This window comes from Tachyglossus aculeatus, chromosome 12 (genome assembly GCF_015852505.1).
Source record: "Tachyglossus aculeatus isolate mTacAcu1 chromosome 12, mTacAcu1.pri, whole genome shotgun sequence".
Classification (NCBI taxonomy): domain Eukaryota; kingdom Metazoa; phylum Chordata; class Mammalia; order Monotremata; family Tachyglossidae; genus Tachyglossus; species Tachyglossus aculeatus.
Genome location: NC_052077.1, coordinates 14,092,926 through 14,109,400, shown reverse-complemented (window position 1 = coordinate 14,109,400; position 16,475 = coordinate 14,092,926). Strand labels below are relative to the sequence as shown.

General features: G+C 44.0%; 1 protein-coding gene across 1 annotated transcript in view; it reads right to left on the bottom strand.

Moving 5' to 3' along the window:
* The window catches only part of NAA15 (N-alpha-acetyltransferase 15, NatA auxiliary subunit), a 69,883-nt gene that overhangs the window by 28,551 nt on the left and 24,857 nt on the right, over positions 1-16,475 (bottom strand). Inside the window, exons 2-4 of the mRNA XM_038755138.1 lie at positions 5,569-5,653; positions 2,881-2,985; positions 1,280-1,437 (exon numbers count right to left, since the gene is read on the bottom strand). Of these exons, the coding sequence (XP_038611066.1) occupies positions 1,280-1,437; positions 2,881-2,985; positions 5,569-5,653 (348 nt within the window). The remainder of the gene's footprint in view (positions 1-1,279; positions 1,438-2,880; positions 2,986-5,568; positions 5,654-16,475) is intronic.

Sequence of the window (16,475 nt, the reverse complement as noted above, 5' to 3'; positions counted from 1 at the left end):
ATGATGGTATCTGTTAAACGCTATGTGCCAAGCACTGTTCTAAGCGTTGGGGTAGATACAAGGTAATCAGGTTGTCCCACGTGGTGCTCAGTCTTAATCCCCATTTGACAGAGGAGGTCGCTGAGGCCCAGAAAAGTGAAGTGACTTGCCCAAAGTCACACAACAGACATGTAGTGGAGCCAGAATTAGAACCCATGACCTCTGACTCCCAAGCCCATGCTCTTCATTCATTCAATCGCATCTACTGAGCGCTTACTGTGTGCAGAGCACTGTACTAAGCGCTTGGGAAGTACAAGTTGGCAACATATATGCTCTCGCCACTATGTCACGCTGCTTGTCTATGTGGGTTGAGAGAGAGAGGAGTCAAGTATAACACCACGGTTAACGACTTTTGAGACAGGAAGGATGGCAGTGTTGTCTACATCGAGGGGAAAGTCGGGGAGAGCAGGGTTTGGGTGAGAAGATGATGAGTTCTGTCTTGGACAAGTTAGATTTGAGGGGATGGGAAGGAGATCCAAGTAGAGATGTCCTGAAGGCAGGAGGAAATGCAAGACTGCAGAGAGGGAGAGAGATCAGGGCTGGAGATGAAGATTTGGGAATCATCCTTATAGAGGTAGTACCTGAAGCCATAGGAGTGAACGAGGTTTCCAAGGGAGTGCGTGTAGATGGGGGATCTGAACCTTGAGGGATACCCACAGTTATGGGTTGTCCCAAAAAGTGATGGACTTTAAAAGGAGTAACATGAAGTGACAAGTGTTTAATTCACTGTTTACTGTTTTAAAAATTTCTACGGAATAAATACGTTTGATGCTGTTCTTCCCCCATTGGGTTCACTTTCAAAATAAAATAATTTCTCAAAATTAGACAAAAGAGTCACTCTCGAAACTTCTAATGCTAAATACACACTTTCCCACTAAACGAGAGAAAAATCAAGGATGAAGACAAGGTTGAATAAATCAAACATTAACCAAAGCGTTCCCAGAGGTATGAGATAAAAGCCACACTTCATACAGCAACGCTGTCGTTTTGACCGAGACATAAATACGGGCACTGAGGCTGTAGCTTTAAAGAAATGTGTCAAAGGGAGAAAGGAAATTTGTTCTCTACACTCCAGTAAGGAAAGCTCCAGGGAAGAGATAAAACTGAGTCCTGGAAAGAGGAAATTAATTTTAGAAATAAGGTAGAGAAAACAGCAGCTTAAACTGGTGGGAAAAAATGAAGAAAAGCATGCTGAACTGTATCTTTCTCAGAAATATAAACTGATATATAATCTACTTACCCTGTAGCCCTCGAGATCCCTCATCTGAATCTGTAATAAAGAGAGGTCCCTCAAGATTTGAAGATTGTCTTTATCCCACTTCAGGGCATTTCTGTAGCACTTGATGGCTTCGTCATACTTCTTGTCTGATCTCTGAAGGAGCCCATAAACATGCCAACCTGAAAGACTTAGTTAAGGATACTAGGGAATTTGCAAATGAAAAAAAAAAACAACACACCTGGGTAAAGTTATAAGGCTATACCAAAAGCAAGTAACAACGTGAGCTGCGATTCTCTCATCTATAACGCGACCAGCTAGCAAACGGAAAGTACAGGTCAAGGAATACTAATTATGCAGACAATTTGTGAAAATATAGACAACAAGATGAAAGGTAAGGTATTGATATAATGTTGTACTGTCTAATTAACATGTGGACTTTCTGTCCACCCCCTCTCCCCATTCATCTGTTCAGAACTGGGCTTCAGTTTTCATTTGTTTTTTTAAAGCCGGACTGCAGGCTGTCTGTCCCCGCAAGCTCCCGGTAACTCGGCTATGATTTTTACTGCTTGTTGCCATTGTTTCCCACTCCCCATTTCTTTTCCCGATTCCTCTTCTGCAAGTAGTCCCACTTTCTCCTTTTCGTTTTCCTGAGAGGCTGTGCCCAAAGGGGGCTGCTGAAGCAGAACATGTGGCACGGCTGCTGTGGGCTGAAGGCAGAGCCCCCACCACACAATACGACTCCCATACGGGGCATTCCAATCACTCCATGGTATTGATTGAGCGCTTACTATGTGCAGAGCACTATAGTAAGCGCTTGGAAGAGTACAACAGAACGGAGTTGGCAGGCATGTTCCCTGTCCAAGACAATTTAGTTCCACAACTGGCCCCAACCCTATTGGTATCTCACTCCTATCTCGGGGAACTGGAATTGGCACCACCCTCTCCTCCCTTCCCCTCGGGCCTCCCAATCTTCGCAGGGGATCTTTTGGAGCAAGAAATCATAATGGGGAGAGTGCAATACTACTATTTTTTTCTTTAATTTACACCCAATAGACCCCCCCCAAATCCAGACCCTATGTACAGTAAAATATGAGCCACAAATAAAGCATGCTTGATATGTGCTTCTGGGGCGACAAAACATAAAAAAATACTACAACTGACTGACTTCTCTGGCGTGAAGACCGGGCATTGTTCACAATGGCTGGCAAGGCTAGGAAAAGTTATGCAAGAAAGTATCAGCCTGTTCATAAGCAATCCTAAACAATATAAACTTGATGAGCCCAGAAACTACATGTTCTCTTCTAAAATAGTTCAAGGGTAACTCTATCTTCATCCAGTAGTGAAAAGGCAGAAACTTTTCATTTTTCCCCACTCTACTTCCCATCGCTCCATCTGTTTATTCTATAAAAAGCTCTTAAACATTAAAATATCATCTCTGTTTATGATTCATATGGATTTTATACCCTGCCGTTAACTTCATAACCACCTCAAAGGTGGAAGGGACGGTAAAGGGGATTAAAGGGCTCGCTGGCATGCAAAGAAACCACGATTCGTGGGCCGGGAAAGCAGTAAATTGACTCCGTTTCCCTGCCTTGTGCTGAAGCTGACGTTAAAAAGGATGCACACATGACTCTTTAAGTCATTTCGTAGGCCTCTTCGCACCAGTTCATAGGCTTCTTCTTTCTTCCCCAAACAGTTCAGAGTTAGTCCTTTCATTGCCAAAGTTTCTTAAAAAAAAAAAAAAAAAGAATTGAATGGCATACATTTAACTTTTTCATCTGACTTTTGAAATATCCAATATAGAAAACACGAACGCTAAATCTTAACTAAGAATTAGAGTTCAAGTAACAGTAGAGACCAGCTGCAGAATATGCAGAAATTAAAAATACACCAATGTCTTAAAATAAGGACCGCTGTACTCCATTTACATGAAGATATATGAGTTTTGTTTAGGGAAATGTATATTACTAATGCAATTCAGGTAAACAAGTTAAATTTCAGTGCAACAAGAACGAGTGATGATAAAATAAACTTGGTGAGGCCAAAGCACAATCAAACTGACTGTGCCAAAGACAGAAAACAAACACATCTACGGTAACGGCAGTCTCAAAGAAAGATGACGGAGGAGTCTCCACAAACAATAGAACCGTAAACAACAGAAATGCCTCAGTCCAGGCACAAAAAGAGACTGTAGTTAGTGCCAGTGGTTTGGGAGGCAACTAGTGTCATATTGTCGCTCCACTATACCATGCCTGTGATGGCTATGGTATCCATTCTGCTCCTGCCACGTGCCGAGTACTGTGCTAAACACTGGGGCGGATAAAAACACAATCAGACCGGACCCGGCCTCTCTCCCACAAGGGGTTCACAGTCTGAAGGGGTGGGGGAAGAGGAACTGAAACCCCATTTTCCAGGTGAGGAAACGGAGGCACAAAGTCAAATGTTTCATCCAAGGTCAAACAGTAGTGAAGTGGCGGCAGCTGGGATTTATTACTCTATTTTACTTGTACATATTTACTATTCTGTTACTCTATCTTGTACATATCTATTCATTTTATTTTGTTAGTATGTTTGGTTTTGTTCTCTGTCTCCCCCTTCTAGACTGTGAGCCCACTGTTGGGTAGGGACTGTCTCTGTGTGTTGCCGACTTGTACTTCCCAAGCGCTCAGTACAGTGCTCTGCACACAGTAAGCGCTCAATAAATACGATTGATTGATTCTATTTATTTTGTGAATGATGTGCCTCTAGCTTTATTTCTATTTATTCTGATGACTTGACAGGTTTCCACATGTTTTGTTTTGTTGTCTGTCTTCCCCTTCCAGACTGTGAGCCCGTTGATGGGTAGGGACCATCTCTGTATGTTGCCAACTTGTACTTCCCAAGCGCTTAGTACAGTGCCCTGCACACGGTAAGCGCTCAATAAATACGACTGAATGAGTAAATGAATTAGAACCCAGGTCTTCCGACTGCTCGTCCTGTGCTCGTTCCACTAGGGCAGGTTGCTATTCCCAGGGATCGTGGCGAAAAAATACTTGACACGTGTTAATATGTTTTGTTGTCTGTCTCACCCTTCTAGACTGTGAGCCCACTGTTGGGTACGGACCATCTCTATATGTTGCCAACTTGTACTTCCCAAGCGCTCAGTCCAGTGCTCTGCACACAGTAAGCGCTCAATAAATACGACTGAATGAATAATTGAAAAGGCAGAGGTGGCCAAACTGCAGTTCACAAGCTACACGTCCGTGGGCCCAGGCTGAGGAGGGATGTCGGCCACTGCTCGCCCCTCCTCTCCCTTCCTCGTCCAGCAGGTAGGCCGGCTCTCATTCATTCAACTGTCTTTACTCTTCATTCAGTCGTATTTATTGAGCACTTACCGTGGGCAGAGCACTGTACTAAGTGCTTGGAAAGTACAATACATCAATAAAGAGAGACAATCCCTGCCCGCAACAGGCTCACAGTCTACAGGGTGCTCTAGTTGTTGGTCTAAGCAGTGCTCTTCACCCCCGCGCCCCCCAGGACTCCTGCTAGTTGGTTCACGGAGTCTAGCTACTCCTGCACTACGGTTGTACGGATGAGAGACAAAAGGATTCCCTGCCAAGCAGTGCAACCCTTATTAAACCCCTGCTCTCCCCGGTATGTCAGAGCAACCCACCCTCGGATAAATTGGGTGGTGGAAGTCACGCAGCCTGGGGGGTCCCAAAACCTACCCATCTCCTCCCTGGGGAACACTTCGCTGAAGCCCATTCCCCTTATCTCAGAAGATCCAAAGAACCAAGAGTGCATCCAATAAGTCTACATTCTTTTAAATATGCACACATTAATTCCTTTCTGAATGAGTGAACCCAAAAGAGCCATTTCTGGTAACCATAAGAAATAACACCTACTGTTATTAAAGCATGAGTTTCAATCCATAAGTTAGCAGACTACAGTAACGGTTGTTTGGTCCAATATTAGTTTGACCTCAGTGGAGAACTGAAACACGTCAGAAAGTGTTTTTTTATTCCTGGTTTCCCGAAACACTATTTTCTGAAGAACAATTAAGTTCAAAGCCTTCTCCTAAAGCTCATGACAACAGTCTCGGGACAAATCCGTTCTAGGAATGGCGTGAAATATATTGAAAGGCGGACAGGGACTAAGGATTAGTGAACAGGGCCAGTTTCAAACCTAAAGGCTGGATGTTGTGCCCCTTTAACAACTCTAAAAAGAGCTTTAAAAGCATGTGTCCTAAAGGCAAAGACAGAACACTGAAAAGTTTAAAATGTAACACCAAAAAATGCAATCAAAAGTAATTCATTTTTCATGTAACTCACCTCCATGCTCAGCAAACTTTGGGTTAGAGAGGATCTGTTTACAGAACTTCAGCCCATTTCTGTACTGTTTGTGTTCATAGCACCTCTGCAAAAGAAAAACAGTTTCATGGTTCAACTAAGAAGTACAAACTGTAATGCTAACATTGAGACCAGAGTCCTAGAATAACAAAACAAAAAAGGGGTGGTTTTTGTTTTTTGTTTTTCACAGTTGTTCAGAACTTACTAACTCGAGTCATTTGCACTTACAGACTTTAACGACATTTCACATTTTTAGTTTCTCAAAATACCCATGACAAGAAACAAAGCACCTAAAGATGTTTCAAAGAAGTGAAAAGCTTTACCCTGTATTATTTATTGAAATCAAAATAAAAGGCTTTGCCATTTTGTACAGTCCAGCCATTTATCTTTCCAGATAAAACTTAATAATAAAGAGTAAGACTAATTCATCCATTAAACTCCTTAAATAAAACTAATAGCTCCTCTGCGGCTAATCTGGGACCATCATTTTATAATAATTATGGTATATGTTAATAATAATAATAATAATGGCATTTATTAAGCGCTTACTATGTGCAAAGCACTGTTCTAAGTGCTAAGCGCTTACTAGGTTTCAAGCACTATTCTAAGAGATGGGGGAGATACGCACTACCATAAATCTGAACACTGAATTCATGATGTCCTTTCTCCAGCTTTGCAAAACAAAACAGTATGCCATTTGCTTAGCTCAATTATGGGCATGGGGTGGTCATATCAGTGGGTTCTTCCTTCGACTCTGCAGATTTAAAATTGCTTATAGATTTCCACTGACAGGAATCCCTTCACTTTCCAGTGTCACAGCAGGAACCAAAATTAACTAAACCTGCTAATCAGGTATCTGGTTTTGGCCAAACCCAGTGGGTTTATACCGGAAGGACACCAACCTAGGATCCAACCTAGGATTTTCCTAATTTTTATATCTGGGGGCAATGAGTTCCAGGTGTCGGGACCAGACCTGGCTTTCCCAGATTTGAGGAGTCTTGAAGAGACCAAAGAGCAGGGAAGAGGGGAGGGAGGGAGGGAGAGGAGGACAGAGAAGGCGAGGGGTGAAGAAACCTGGATCACCACTCGACAGACCCAGGGTGGTTGGATTGGAAAAGAAACCCTACTTTAACATGCCTCCAAGGCCCTGGGGACCATGGGTCTGACCTCAGAATGGGCCGTGAGACTGACCATTGTCATGAGAAGACACACGGCCTAATGGAAAGACCACAGGCTTGGGAGACAGAGGACCTGTGGTCTAACTGCAGCTCTGCCAACTGCTTGCTGTGTGATCATGGGCAGTCACTTAACTTCTCTGTGCCTGTTTCCTCACCTGTCAAATGGGGATTCAACAGCTGTTCTCCTTCACGTACCCTAGTGCTTAATACACAGTACGCTCTTAAACACCATATAAAAGGCCCAGGCCTGAAGAACCACCAGGGCAGGTGTAAATCCCCAGAATTCACTACCTATAGGTGTGAGTACTGCCCTGACAGTTTCCAACCCCATTGTAATCCACCCTGAAACCCCGAAGGTCTGGGTAGAATGGCTCTGGAAACCAAAATCTTTAGAAAAAAGAACCTCCCTGTTGATGGTTTCACAGCTCCCTGTGACTCAACCTACTTATCCAGGTTTCAAAATACTCACAAAGCCCTGGGCAACCAACAGAAAAGAAGCTTTATTCCCCTCCTTAATGGAGGCCAATCCATCAGGGCCTGATTTCCCCATGCAATTTCCTAAACCAGAGACAATTCTGGGGATAAGCGGATAGTTGAGGACAACCACAACGAATGACAAGGTTCAGATTCTTAAAGAAATTTGCTGGCCAAAGTTAATCATTTCGGGAAATTTTTTTCCACTGTGGGAAGATTGTGGCAAAGGAATTCCGTGCAAGGAACATAAACTCTTCTGTAATTTAATAAGAAAAAAATCTTGGCGGAAAAAGGGCAAAGGCAAAGATAGAGAGCAAGTTTCAGGGATGGAGCTGGAAAAGAGCCCTGCAGCCTTAACTCTTTCTGAGCCCTTATCGCTTTCTCCTTCTTTGGAACTGCTGAATTACAGGTCTGTCTTTGCAAAGTCTATCTGCTGGAGCAAGGGAATGGCCATTTCCAAGTCTCAGCTTAATATTCACTAGGAAGAGTTTATCACCTAGGACAAAGTAGGGGGAGATGTTTCCTAAAAAGAGGCATCAAGAGTTTCATTTGGTTTATGTGGGTGTCGTCCTTTATTTCCAAGTCAGAAATGGGGTCATTAAGTTTCTTGGCTCACGCCTCCGTGGCAAGAAAGCCACTTTGTCATCACCACGTCCAAGAACTCTAAAAACAGCCCCGGCAACCTCCCAGCCAGTCATCCATTGGCCGCCACCCTTACTGGCACCCCACCACCCTGGTTATGTTGCCAATTTGTACTTCCCAAGCGCTTAGTACAGTGCTCTGCACATAGTAAGCGCTCAATAAATACGATTGATTATGACTGATGATGATTCCCAAAGCCACTTGGAGCGGTCATTCTATAAGGCTTGCTCTGTTCACTCAACCTTCCCTCCCCCCAGCCTCTCTGACCACAGGGGCATCTTAGGGAAAGATTCCACCTGATTTTCCTTTCGGGGCTCCGATAGAAGCCAGAATGTAAATAAGATTTTTAAATCTGTAATGGCATATGTGAAACCTTCAACGAACTTACATGTTCAACAGGAAGGCTCATCACCAGTGTAGGCTTTTTTTCTTCTATTTTTGGCCTTCACTAAGATCTACTTAGACTGTTACCTGATTAGCTTGTGTCTACCCCGGGGCTTCCCCTCTCAGGGGCACACCTGGAGAGCTTCCAGTACTCTACCAGTCGCGGCTACAGGAGGGAGAGTCAAGCAGAGGCGTATCCATTCCATTCCTGGATTGGGAAGTGGCTAGCGAGTGGAAGGCAATCTGCTACAAGTCAAAACTCACCCATGCTGGGCAGCAGCAGCATGGGAGACAGCCATGGGCGGAGACACAAGTTTACTGTGCGGAGGGCGGCGATAGTAAACCCCTTCTGTATTTTTAATAACAATAATAATGATAATAATGGTATTTTTACCAAGGAAACTCTATGGACACACTGCCAGAACGATTGCAGATGGAGAGCGGGGCGTTCTGAAAGAGATGTGTCTGCGGAGTCGCTCTGGGTCAGAAACAACTCAACGACATAAGACAAGACCCCTGTGCTTGGCACATAGCAAGCACTAAAATATTATTATTGTTACTATTCTATAAAAACCTCTTGGGGAGCAAAAGGAGCCAAAAATCAGGGAGGAAGATAGAGCAGGTTATCTCTATTTGGGTCTCAGTCCTGACCTCACCTAGTTTCCCCAAAGTAGTGGCAATAGTGGCACTTTTATTAAGCGATGGGAAAGAATACACTGGACGGAATCAGACCCAATCCCTGTCCCCTGGTAGGGGCTGGGGGCTCACAACGCTCGCCGAACCTCAGCCGATAACTTAAAAACTCACTCTTCAGTAAAATAAGAGCATACAACGTTCATTTTAAGGCGTGGGTAAATGGCAAATTTCAAGAATTTAAAGAGTCCAATGCTTCTCGTACATTGTCTTGTTCCTTAAGAGCCTCTCAGATCCAATTGAAACCACTAGCAAGAGCTCTAACAACTATAAATCTAGGAAATGTGGTTTCTTTATATATTTAAATCATATCAGAGTTCTGTAGCTTCAATGATTCCCAAACAATTTGATTGTCAAAGCTAACAGAATGGCTTTCTAGATCATTACCAATATTCCTTCCAAAGATGATAGTCACTGAATAAATTTAATCTATTTCATCTCTGTTCAGCCTAATTTATTTCTGTATAAATGAAAAGAAAAACCTCTGGGAGCTAAAATCTACAAGAACCTTCTTTTTTCAAACGCTGAAAAGAACTGAAATATTGTTGCTATAGCTGGCCTTAGAATTTCACATTTCCCCTAGCCTGATAAAATACATGAGTTGCAATTTTTTTGCAAGCCTCCAAGTTTATTGTGCCTACATTTTTCTACAGGGAGATGTGAATGAAATGAAATGTATTTAAATCACTGGTCTTGAAGTAATAATTTCCCATTAAAAACTTACTGTTCGCTATAACCTTAATACTTGACCATTTAAAAGACAGACTTCTTTTTCAACATATGTTTGAAATCAGTGACTGATGTTTTTCAGATTAATTTTGCTGTATGATCGAAGGGGTGAGATGGAAGGTGTGTTGGGGGAGATCAGGTGGCAAAGAGGGGGGAAAAAATGTAATCTGGATTTTGAAGTTCCTAGAGGACAGTTACCAAATAAAATAATGCAGAACTCCAATGAATCCAAGTTCTTTCTCGATGTAGATGTCTCAAAAGTGAATCTGTGGAAGAGGTGTTTGCATAAATACTAAGGAAGAACCTTCCCCTACCTGTTCTCCACTCCTACTTTCTAAGGAAAGTGCTGGTGATTGCCAAAATATAACTGGCTGAAAGAAACTTACTCCACTGAGCGCATTTAAACACTCCAAGCTAGTCTCAAGGCTGGGACCACGAATCTTTCAAGTCCTCTGAGATGACAGGCAGATGGTTGTCTATCCTATTCCATATGCGTATGGGGAAAGGGCACCTACCTGTGACTAGTTCTACCCGTTCTACGACAGCGAGCACTGTTCACGCAAAGGACAAGACTCCAGCTACCAGTATCTGAGGCTGAAGGGACGAATACCTGGGCATTTGCTGCAATTTGCTGCAGCTTGCTGCAACTTGAGAAATAGGGTGGTCATCATCATCAGTCGCATTTATTGAGCGCTTACTATGTGCAGAGCACTGTACTAAGCGCTTGGGAAGTACAAATTGGCAACATATAGAGACAGTCCCTACCCAACAGTGGGCTCACAGTCCTGAGGTGAATAGGGGATCCCAGAAAAATCGTTGCCCTGGACAAGGAACCTTGGTTTTCACCTTTCCTCCACCCTCATCCACAGTTTTCCGTGCCACTATGTACTTCCCAAGCGCTTAGTGCAGTGCTCTGCACACAGTAAGCACTCAATAAATACGACTGAATGAATGAATGACCCTCCTTCCCACTTCAAAAACCCGAGGCAACTTCCTCCGCTTACCTCCTTCCCTTCCCCACAGCACCTGTAAATACGTATATCTGTTTGTACGTGTTTATTACTCTATTTTACTTGTACATATTTATTCTATCTATTTTATTTTGTTAATATGTCTTGTTTTGTTGTCTGTCTCCCCCTTCTAGACTGTGAGCCCGCTGCTGGGTAGGGACCGTCTCTATATGTTGCCAACTTGTACTTCCCAAGTGCTTAGTACAGTGCTCTGCACATAGTAAGCGCTCAATAAATACGATTGAATGAATGAACTTGCCCATAGAGAAAATCCCTGAGAACTTACTTGGATAAAAAGAAGAGATGGCAGAAATTTAAAGCACCCTTCCTTCACTTCTTCCAAATTCAGTTACATCTGTAGAACAAACCCCGGGGGCCTGGAACCCAAGGGGTATCATCCTGACCCGTCACAGGGAAGGGGGTCTCGAGCAGTCCCTAATGCAGGGCCATTATTCTGGCCCTCACACCTCTCGGTCAACTCAGCGGGGACTTCACGGGGGTGGAAGCCAAGCGTGCAGGGCAGTGAGGGGAGGGGAAGACAGCAGCGCCCGAGTCATCGTTATTTCCTGCGCTGGTACTTTCCAGCCTGTGGCCCTGCCTGGGAGCAACTCTGGTGGGCTCCATGTGTGAGTGTTTTTATTTTAGTCATGGAAGAAGGAGTGTTGTGCTGTCCCCATTCACAGACTGCTATGGGTGTATAAACTACCCCCAAGAGCCCTCCCAAATGGAAAGAGAACCCCCCGCTTGCCGATAACAACTGTCGCATTTGTTAAGCACTTACACTGCGCTAAGCACCGTACTAAGCAAGGGAGTGGATACAAGATAAGCAGATCAGACACAGTCCTTTGTCATTCATTCATTCGTATTTGTTGAGCACTTACTGTGTGCAGAGCACTGTACTAAGCGCTTGGGAAGTACAAGTTGGCAACATATAGAGACGGTCCCTACCCAACAGTGGGCTCACAGTCTAACTTCTCTGAGCCTCAGTCACCTCATCTGTAAAATGGGGATTAAGACTGTGAGCCCCACGTGGGACAACCTGATCACTTTGTATCCCCCCAAGCGCTTAGAACAGTGCTTTGCACATAAGCGCTTAACAAATGCCAACATTATTATTATTATTATTATTATTATTATTATTACTATTAGAAGGGGGAGTCTCACAGTTGAAGAGGAAAAGGGCCAGATATTTTAACCCCATTTTACAAACGAGGTAAATGAGGCACAGAGACACGCCCAAAATTACACAAGGGCAGGTGGCGTTACCAGGATTAGACTGAGGTCCTCTGACTCTCAGGCCTGTGGGTTTTTCCATTAGGCCACACTGCCTCTCTGCTAAGCCCATACTGGGTGGACTGCCCACTCCCTGCATGCAAGGAACAGCTCTTACGGTTGTTTAACTCAATTTTCTCTCCTTTTACGATTCCTTTACTAGCTCCTGGACTTCTTTCAAGATTCACTAAAGCTGATCAAAATTCAACAGAGTCAACTGTCATGAAGCAGATTGAACAGAATACTTCATTAATATCAGTTTTAGACAGTGTTTTAAATCCATATTACCTGTCCAGTTTGCTCTGATTCAATTCCACTGCATGTGCTACAATAAATTATGCTTAAGACAAAATGGCTGTGAAATTCCAAAATAATTTAAGATTCACAGCATCTGAATCGCCCAATTTAAATCAAACGAGGTTGCCATTGATTACTAGAATTGTTGTTGCATCAATTGTATGTGTATGACTTCACTGAGAATAAACTTATATAAAACATAAGTCTCACATTCAGAAGACGAAGCTTAGCACATGACCCTCCTTGAAGACGGCACATTTTATCTCACTTAATTTTCTGGATTCTGAAAGGTGATGGCATAAAAAACACACTTACTGAGAAGTAGCATAACCTAGTGGAAAGAGCCCGGAGCCAGGAGTCAGAGGACCTGGGTTCTAATTCTGACCCTGCCAACTGCTTGCTGTGTGACCTTGGTCAAGTGACTTGATTCTCTGTACCTCAGTTTCCACAGCTGTAAAACAGGGATTCAATACCTGTTCTACATGGGACAGGGATTGTGCCTAACCTGATTAACTTCTATCTACACATAGTAGATCGACGCAAAGTACCTACAGAATCTGGAGGACTAATTCTCTGGAGAAGACACTAATGCTAGGAAAAGTCCAGGGAAAGTGTGGACGAGGCAGACCAGCAGCTAGATGGAAAGAGACCATAACAATAACGGAAGAACTGTTAGAAAGGTTACCAAGTATGGCAGAAGACAAGATATTCTGGAGAAAATATATCCATAGAGTAGCTATCAATTGTAAACGACTCAATGGCACTTAATAACACATAGTAGATGCGCCTGACACACTGTAAGCACAAAACAGATATAAAATTCACATAGTAATGTGCATAGATGCATTCTAAGCATAACACTGAAAAGTTTTCTCCTTCAGGGTCAACACCTCCAAGCTACCACTGCCTGGGATGGCTGAACAATGACAGGAGCAGGGGAAAGAGAAAAAAGAGAGTGGGAGGGGAAAAAAGGATGTAGAGGAACATTAGCACGTGAGCCCCATGTGAGACAGGTACTGTGTCCAAACTAATCTGTATCTACCACCGTGTTTAGAGCAGTGCTTGGCACACCGTAAGCACATAAATACCACAATTATTATTAGTAGAGGCAGGAACACGGGTGTAGGTAAAGAAAGGAACAAGGTCAGGGAAATTCAGGCACAGACAGGATATTTCTGCCAGTCGATTTATTACATTAAAAAAAAAAAAAAACCAAGCCAACTCTCAGGCTTTGCTTGGAATTGGCAAAATGGTGGTAACACATCCAGTGATTTCCCCCTCCACCCCCCGATCCGCTATAGATACCTGCTCCCTCTAGACTGTAAGCTCCTTGCGGGCAAGCAACGTGTCTCTCAACTCTGCCTCACTGTACTCTCCCAAGCGCTTAGTACAGCGCTCTGCACACAGTAAATGCTAAATACTTTTGACTGATACACAAATATACCCCCTCCAGCCCTCAACCATACACGCACAAAGTCACTGGTATCTTCAGTGGAGCAGCAGCTAGAGCAGGTAAGATCAACGTCTTAGACTGGCAGCTTCTCCCGCTAGCACTGTCACTAGCAGCTCAGCACAGCTCATGCCACAACAAACTGATGGCTCTGGTGATGGGTGGCTGGGAGTCAGAAGGACCCGGATTCTAACTCCAGCTCTGCCCCTTGTCGGCTGTGTGACCTTGGACAGGTCATTTCACTTCCTCTGGGCCTCAGCTACTTCATCTATTAAAAGGGGATTAAGACTGAGAGCCCTCTGTGGGACAGGGACTGTGTCCAACCCGATTATCTTGTATCCACCCCAGTGCTTAATGCAATGCCTGGCACATAGTAAGCAGTTAATATCATTATTATCATCATTATTATTGAGGACAAGGTTAACAATTATTATTATTGGGACCAGGGACTGGTTTGGAGTCTCTCACTCTCCTGCCACTGCTACTCGGCTTCATACCAGGCTCCCTAGTTGCTACCTCTTGGGGAGAAGCAGTTCAGCAGCAACGGAAGCCCAAGTTACAACTGCCACAGTGACATCCACAGTTGGGGGCATTGCCCTGAAATGAACTCTGTCCACACTGCCTGGCACACAGTAAGCGTTGAGCAAATACCAGGAACAGCAACAACAGAGGTGAGCTCAGGGAGAGGGAGAGGGAGAGGCGTTCTTCTGGTGGGATGGGACTTCTGTATGACAGAGAATGGACTGGACAGGGGAACAGCCCCAGAGCTGCTACTGATGGTTGGAGAATGAGCTGGAAGAGGCAGGCAAGGAGAAATCAGGCCCCTGGAAGATGGAGCAGGTGGAAAGAGTTGAGTAAAGTCCAGCTGAAGGAAGCATGTAAGGGAAAAGGGAAAGGGGAAAGCTGACGATTATCCAAAAACCTTTGGAGGGAAAAGTAGCTGAGATGTCTTTTTTTTTTTAAAGTGGTACTTAAGTGCTTCTATGTGCCAAGCACTGTACTAAGGGCTAAGGTAGATACAAGCTAAATCAAGTTAAACACAGTCTGTGTCCCACGTGGGGCTCACTCTTTTAATTCCATTTTACAGATGAGGTAACAGGCACAGAGAAGTTAAGTGACTTGCCCAAGGTCACCCAGCAGACAGGTGGAAGAGCCAGTCTTAGGACCCAGGTTCTCTAAGTCCCAGGTCTGTGGTCTTTCCATTAGGCCACACTGCTTCCCATGCTGCTTATTGGTTTAAAACTCACATGCGTATCTACTAACGCACTGAAATCCCTTGGTTTTTTTCCCCCACCAGTCTGGGATGTTAGTTCTGTTTCGCAAAGTCCAGGTCTCTGAGCATCCTAGGCTTCACCTCTATTCATTCATTCATTCAATCGTATTTATTGAGCGCTTACTGTGTGCAGAGCACTGTACTAAGTGCTTGGGAAGTACAAGTTGGCAACATAGAGACGGTCCCTACCCAACAGTGGGCTCACAGTCTAGAAGACTGTGGTTGTACATTCTTTGTGGGCAGAGAACATGTCTGTCAACTCTGTTGTACTGGCATCTCCCAAGTAGTTCGTAAAATGCTCTGCACATGGCCGGAACTCAATATGGAATGGCTCATTGATTGACTAGTCAGGGTAATATCTGGAGATCAGAGCAGATTGTAAAAGACAGCCGCAAAGGAAAAGAGCAAAGGAATGACGGTGAAATCAGGAGGGAAAGGAATGCAGAATGAACAGGGGGAAGACAGAAGAGCTAAAACGGAGATGGATAACTTAAAAAGGTCACAACTGCAGTCTTAGAAAGGTGGATTTTTTCCAAAAATAATCTCCAGCCCCACATTCTACAGTACCTGAAAACCTACAAAAGCAATTATTTAACGAGAGTTAAATTGGCAAAGGGAACGGCCTGCATTAATCAAATGCTAGGATGGCTACACCTAGCAATCAGAATAAAAAAGAAAAGTGTTTTCCTTAATTAAACGTGAATTAAAACTGGTGTCATACCCCAGACAGCAATGAACAAGAACTGCAGAAAATTTCTACTAGCAGGCATTATGTAACATTGCCTTATATGAAGGAAGGACTCTAATATTATCCTTGTCTCCTCTTGTGAAAGTCTGATAGGAACAGGAGCGCTTCTTCAGATGGATTGGACAAAGGTAATACGTTCCCCTACAAATTTATGGACCCAAGTCTCCCGTCCAAGTCTCCCGTCCATCTACACCCTGTGATGGTGAAGACAATGACAGAATCTCCCATCGTAAACAACAGGCGTGGCTCAGTCTCATCACAGAGGTTTTGGAACCACGGCCCTGTGGGCAGGAACTGACTAGTGCTCATGGCTTGCATGGCAGTTCTGGCTGGGCCATCATCATCATCATCATCAATCGTATTTGTTGAGCGCTTACTATGTGCAGAGCACTGTACTAAGCGCTTGGGAAGTACAAATTAGCACCATATACAGTCCCTACCCACCAGTGGGCTCACAGTCTAAAAGATCTAAAATAAAGGCCAGTAAGTATAGTAGTATAGTAGACAAGTGACTTGCTCAGGAAAACTCCCTCAAGTCAATAATGGTCTACAAATCTGTATTTTTCACAGCTTGCTGGGAGAAACAAGAATGAAGCGGGGGCGGTGGGGGGGGTCTATCAGTACATACCATAGAAATACAACACACCAGACTACATGGAGCATTACGAGCTCTAGATTTGCACTTTACGCCCGAGTCATTCATCTGCAGAGTGTTTCTGATCCCGCTTCTTCAGGATTT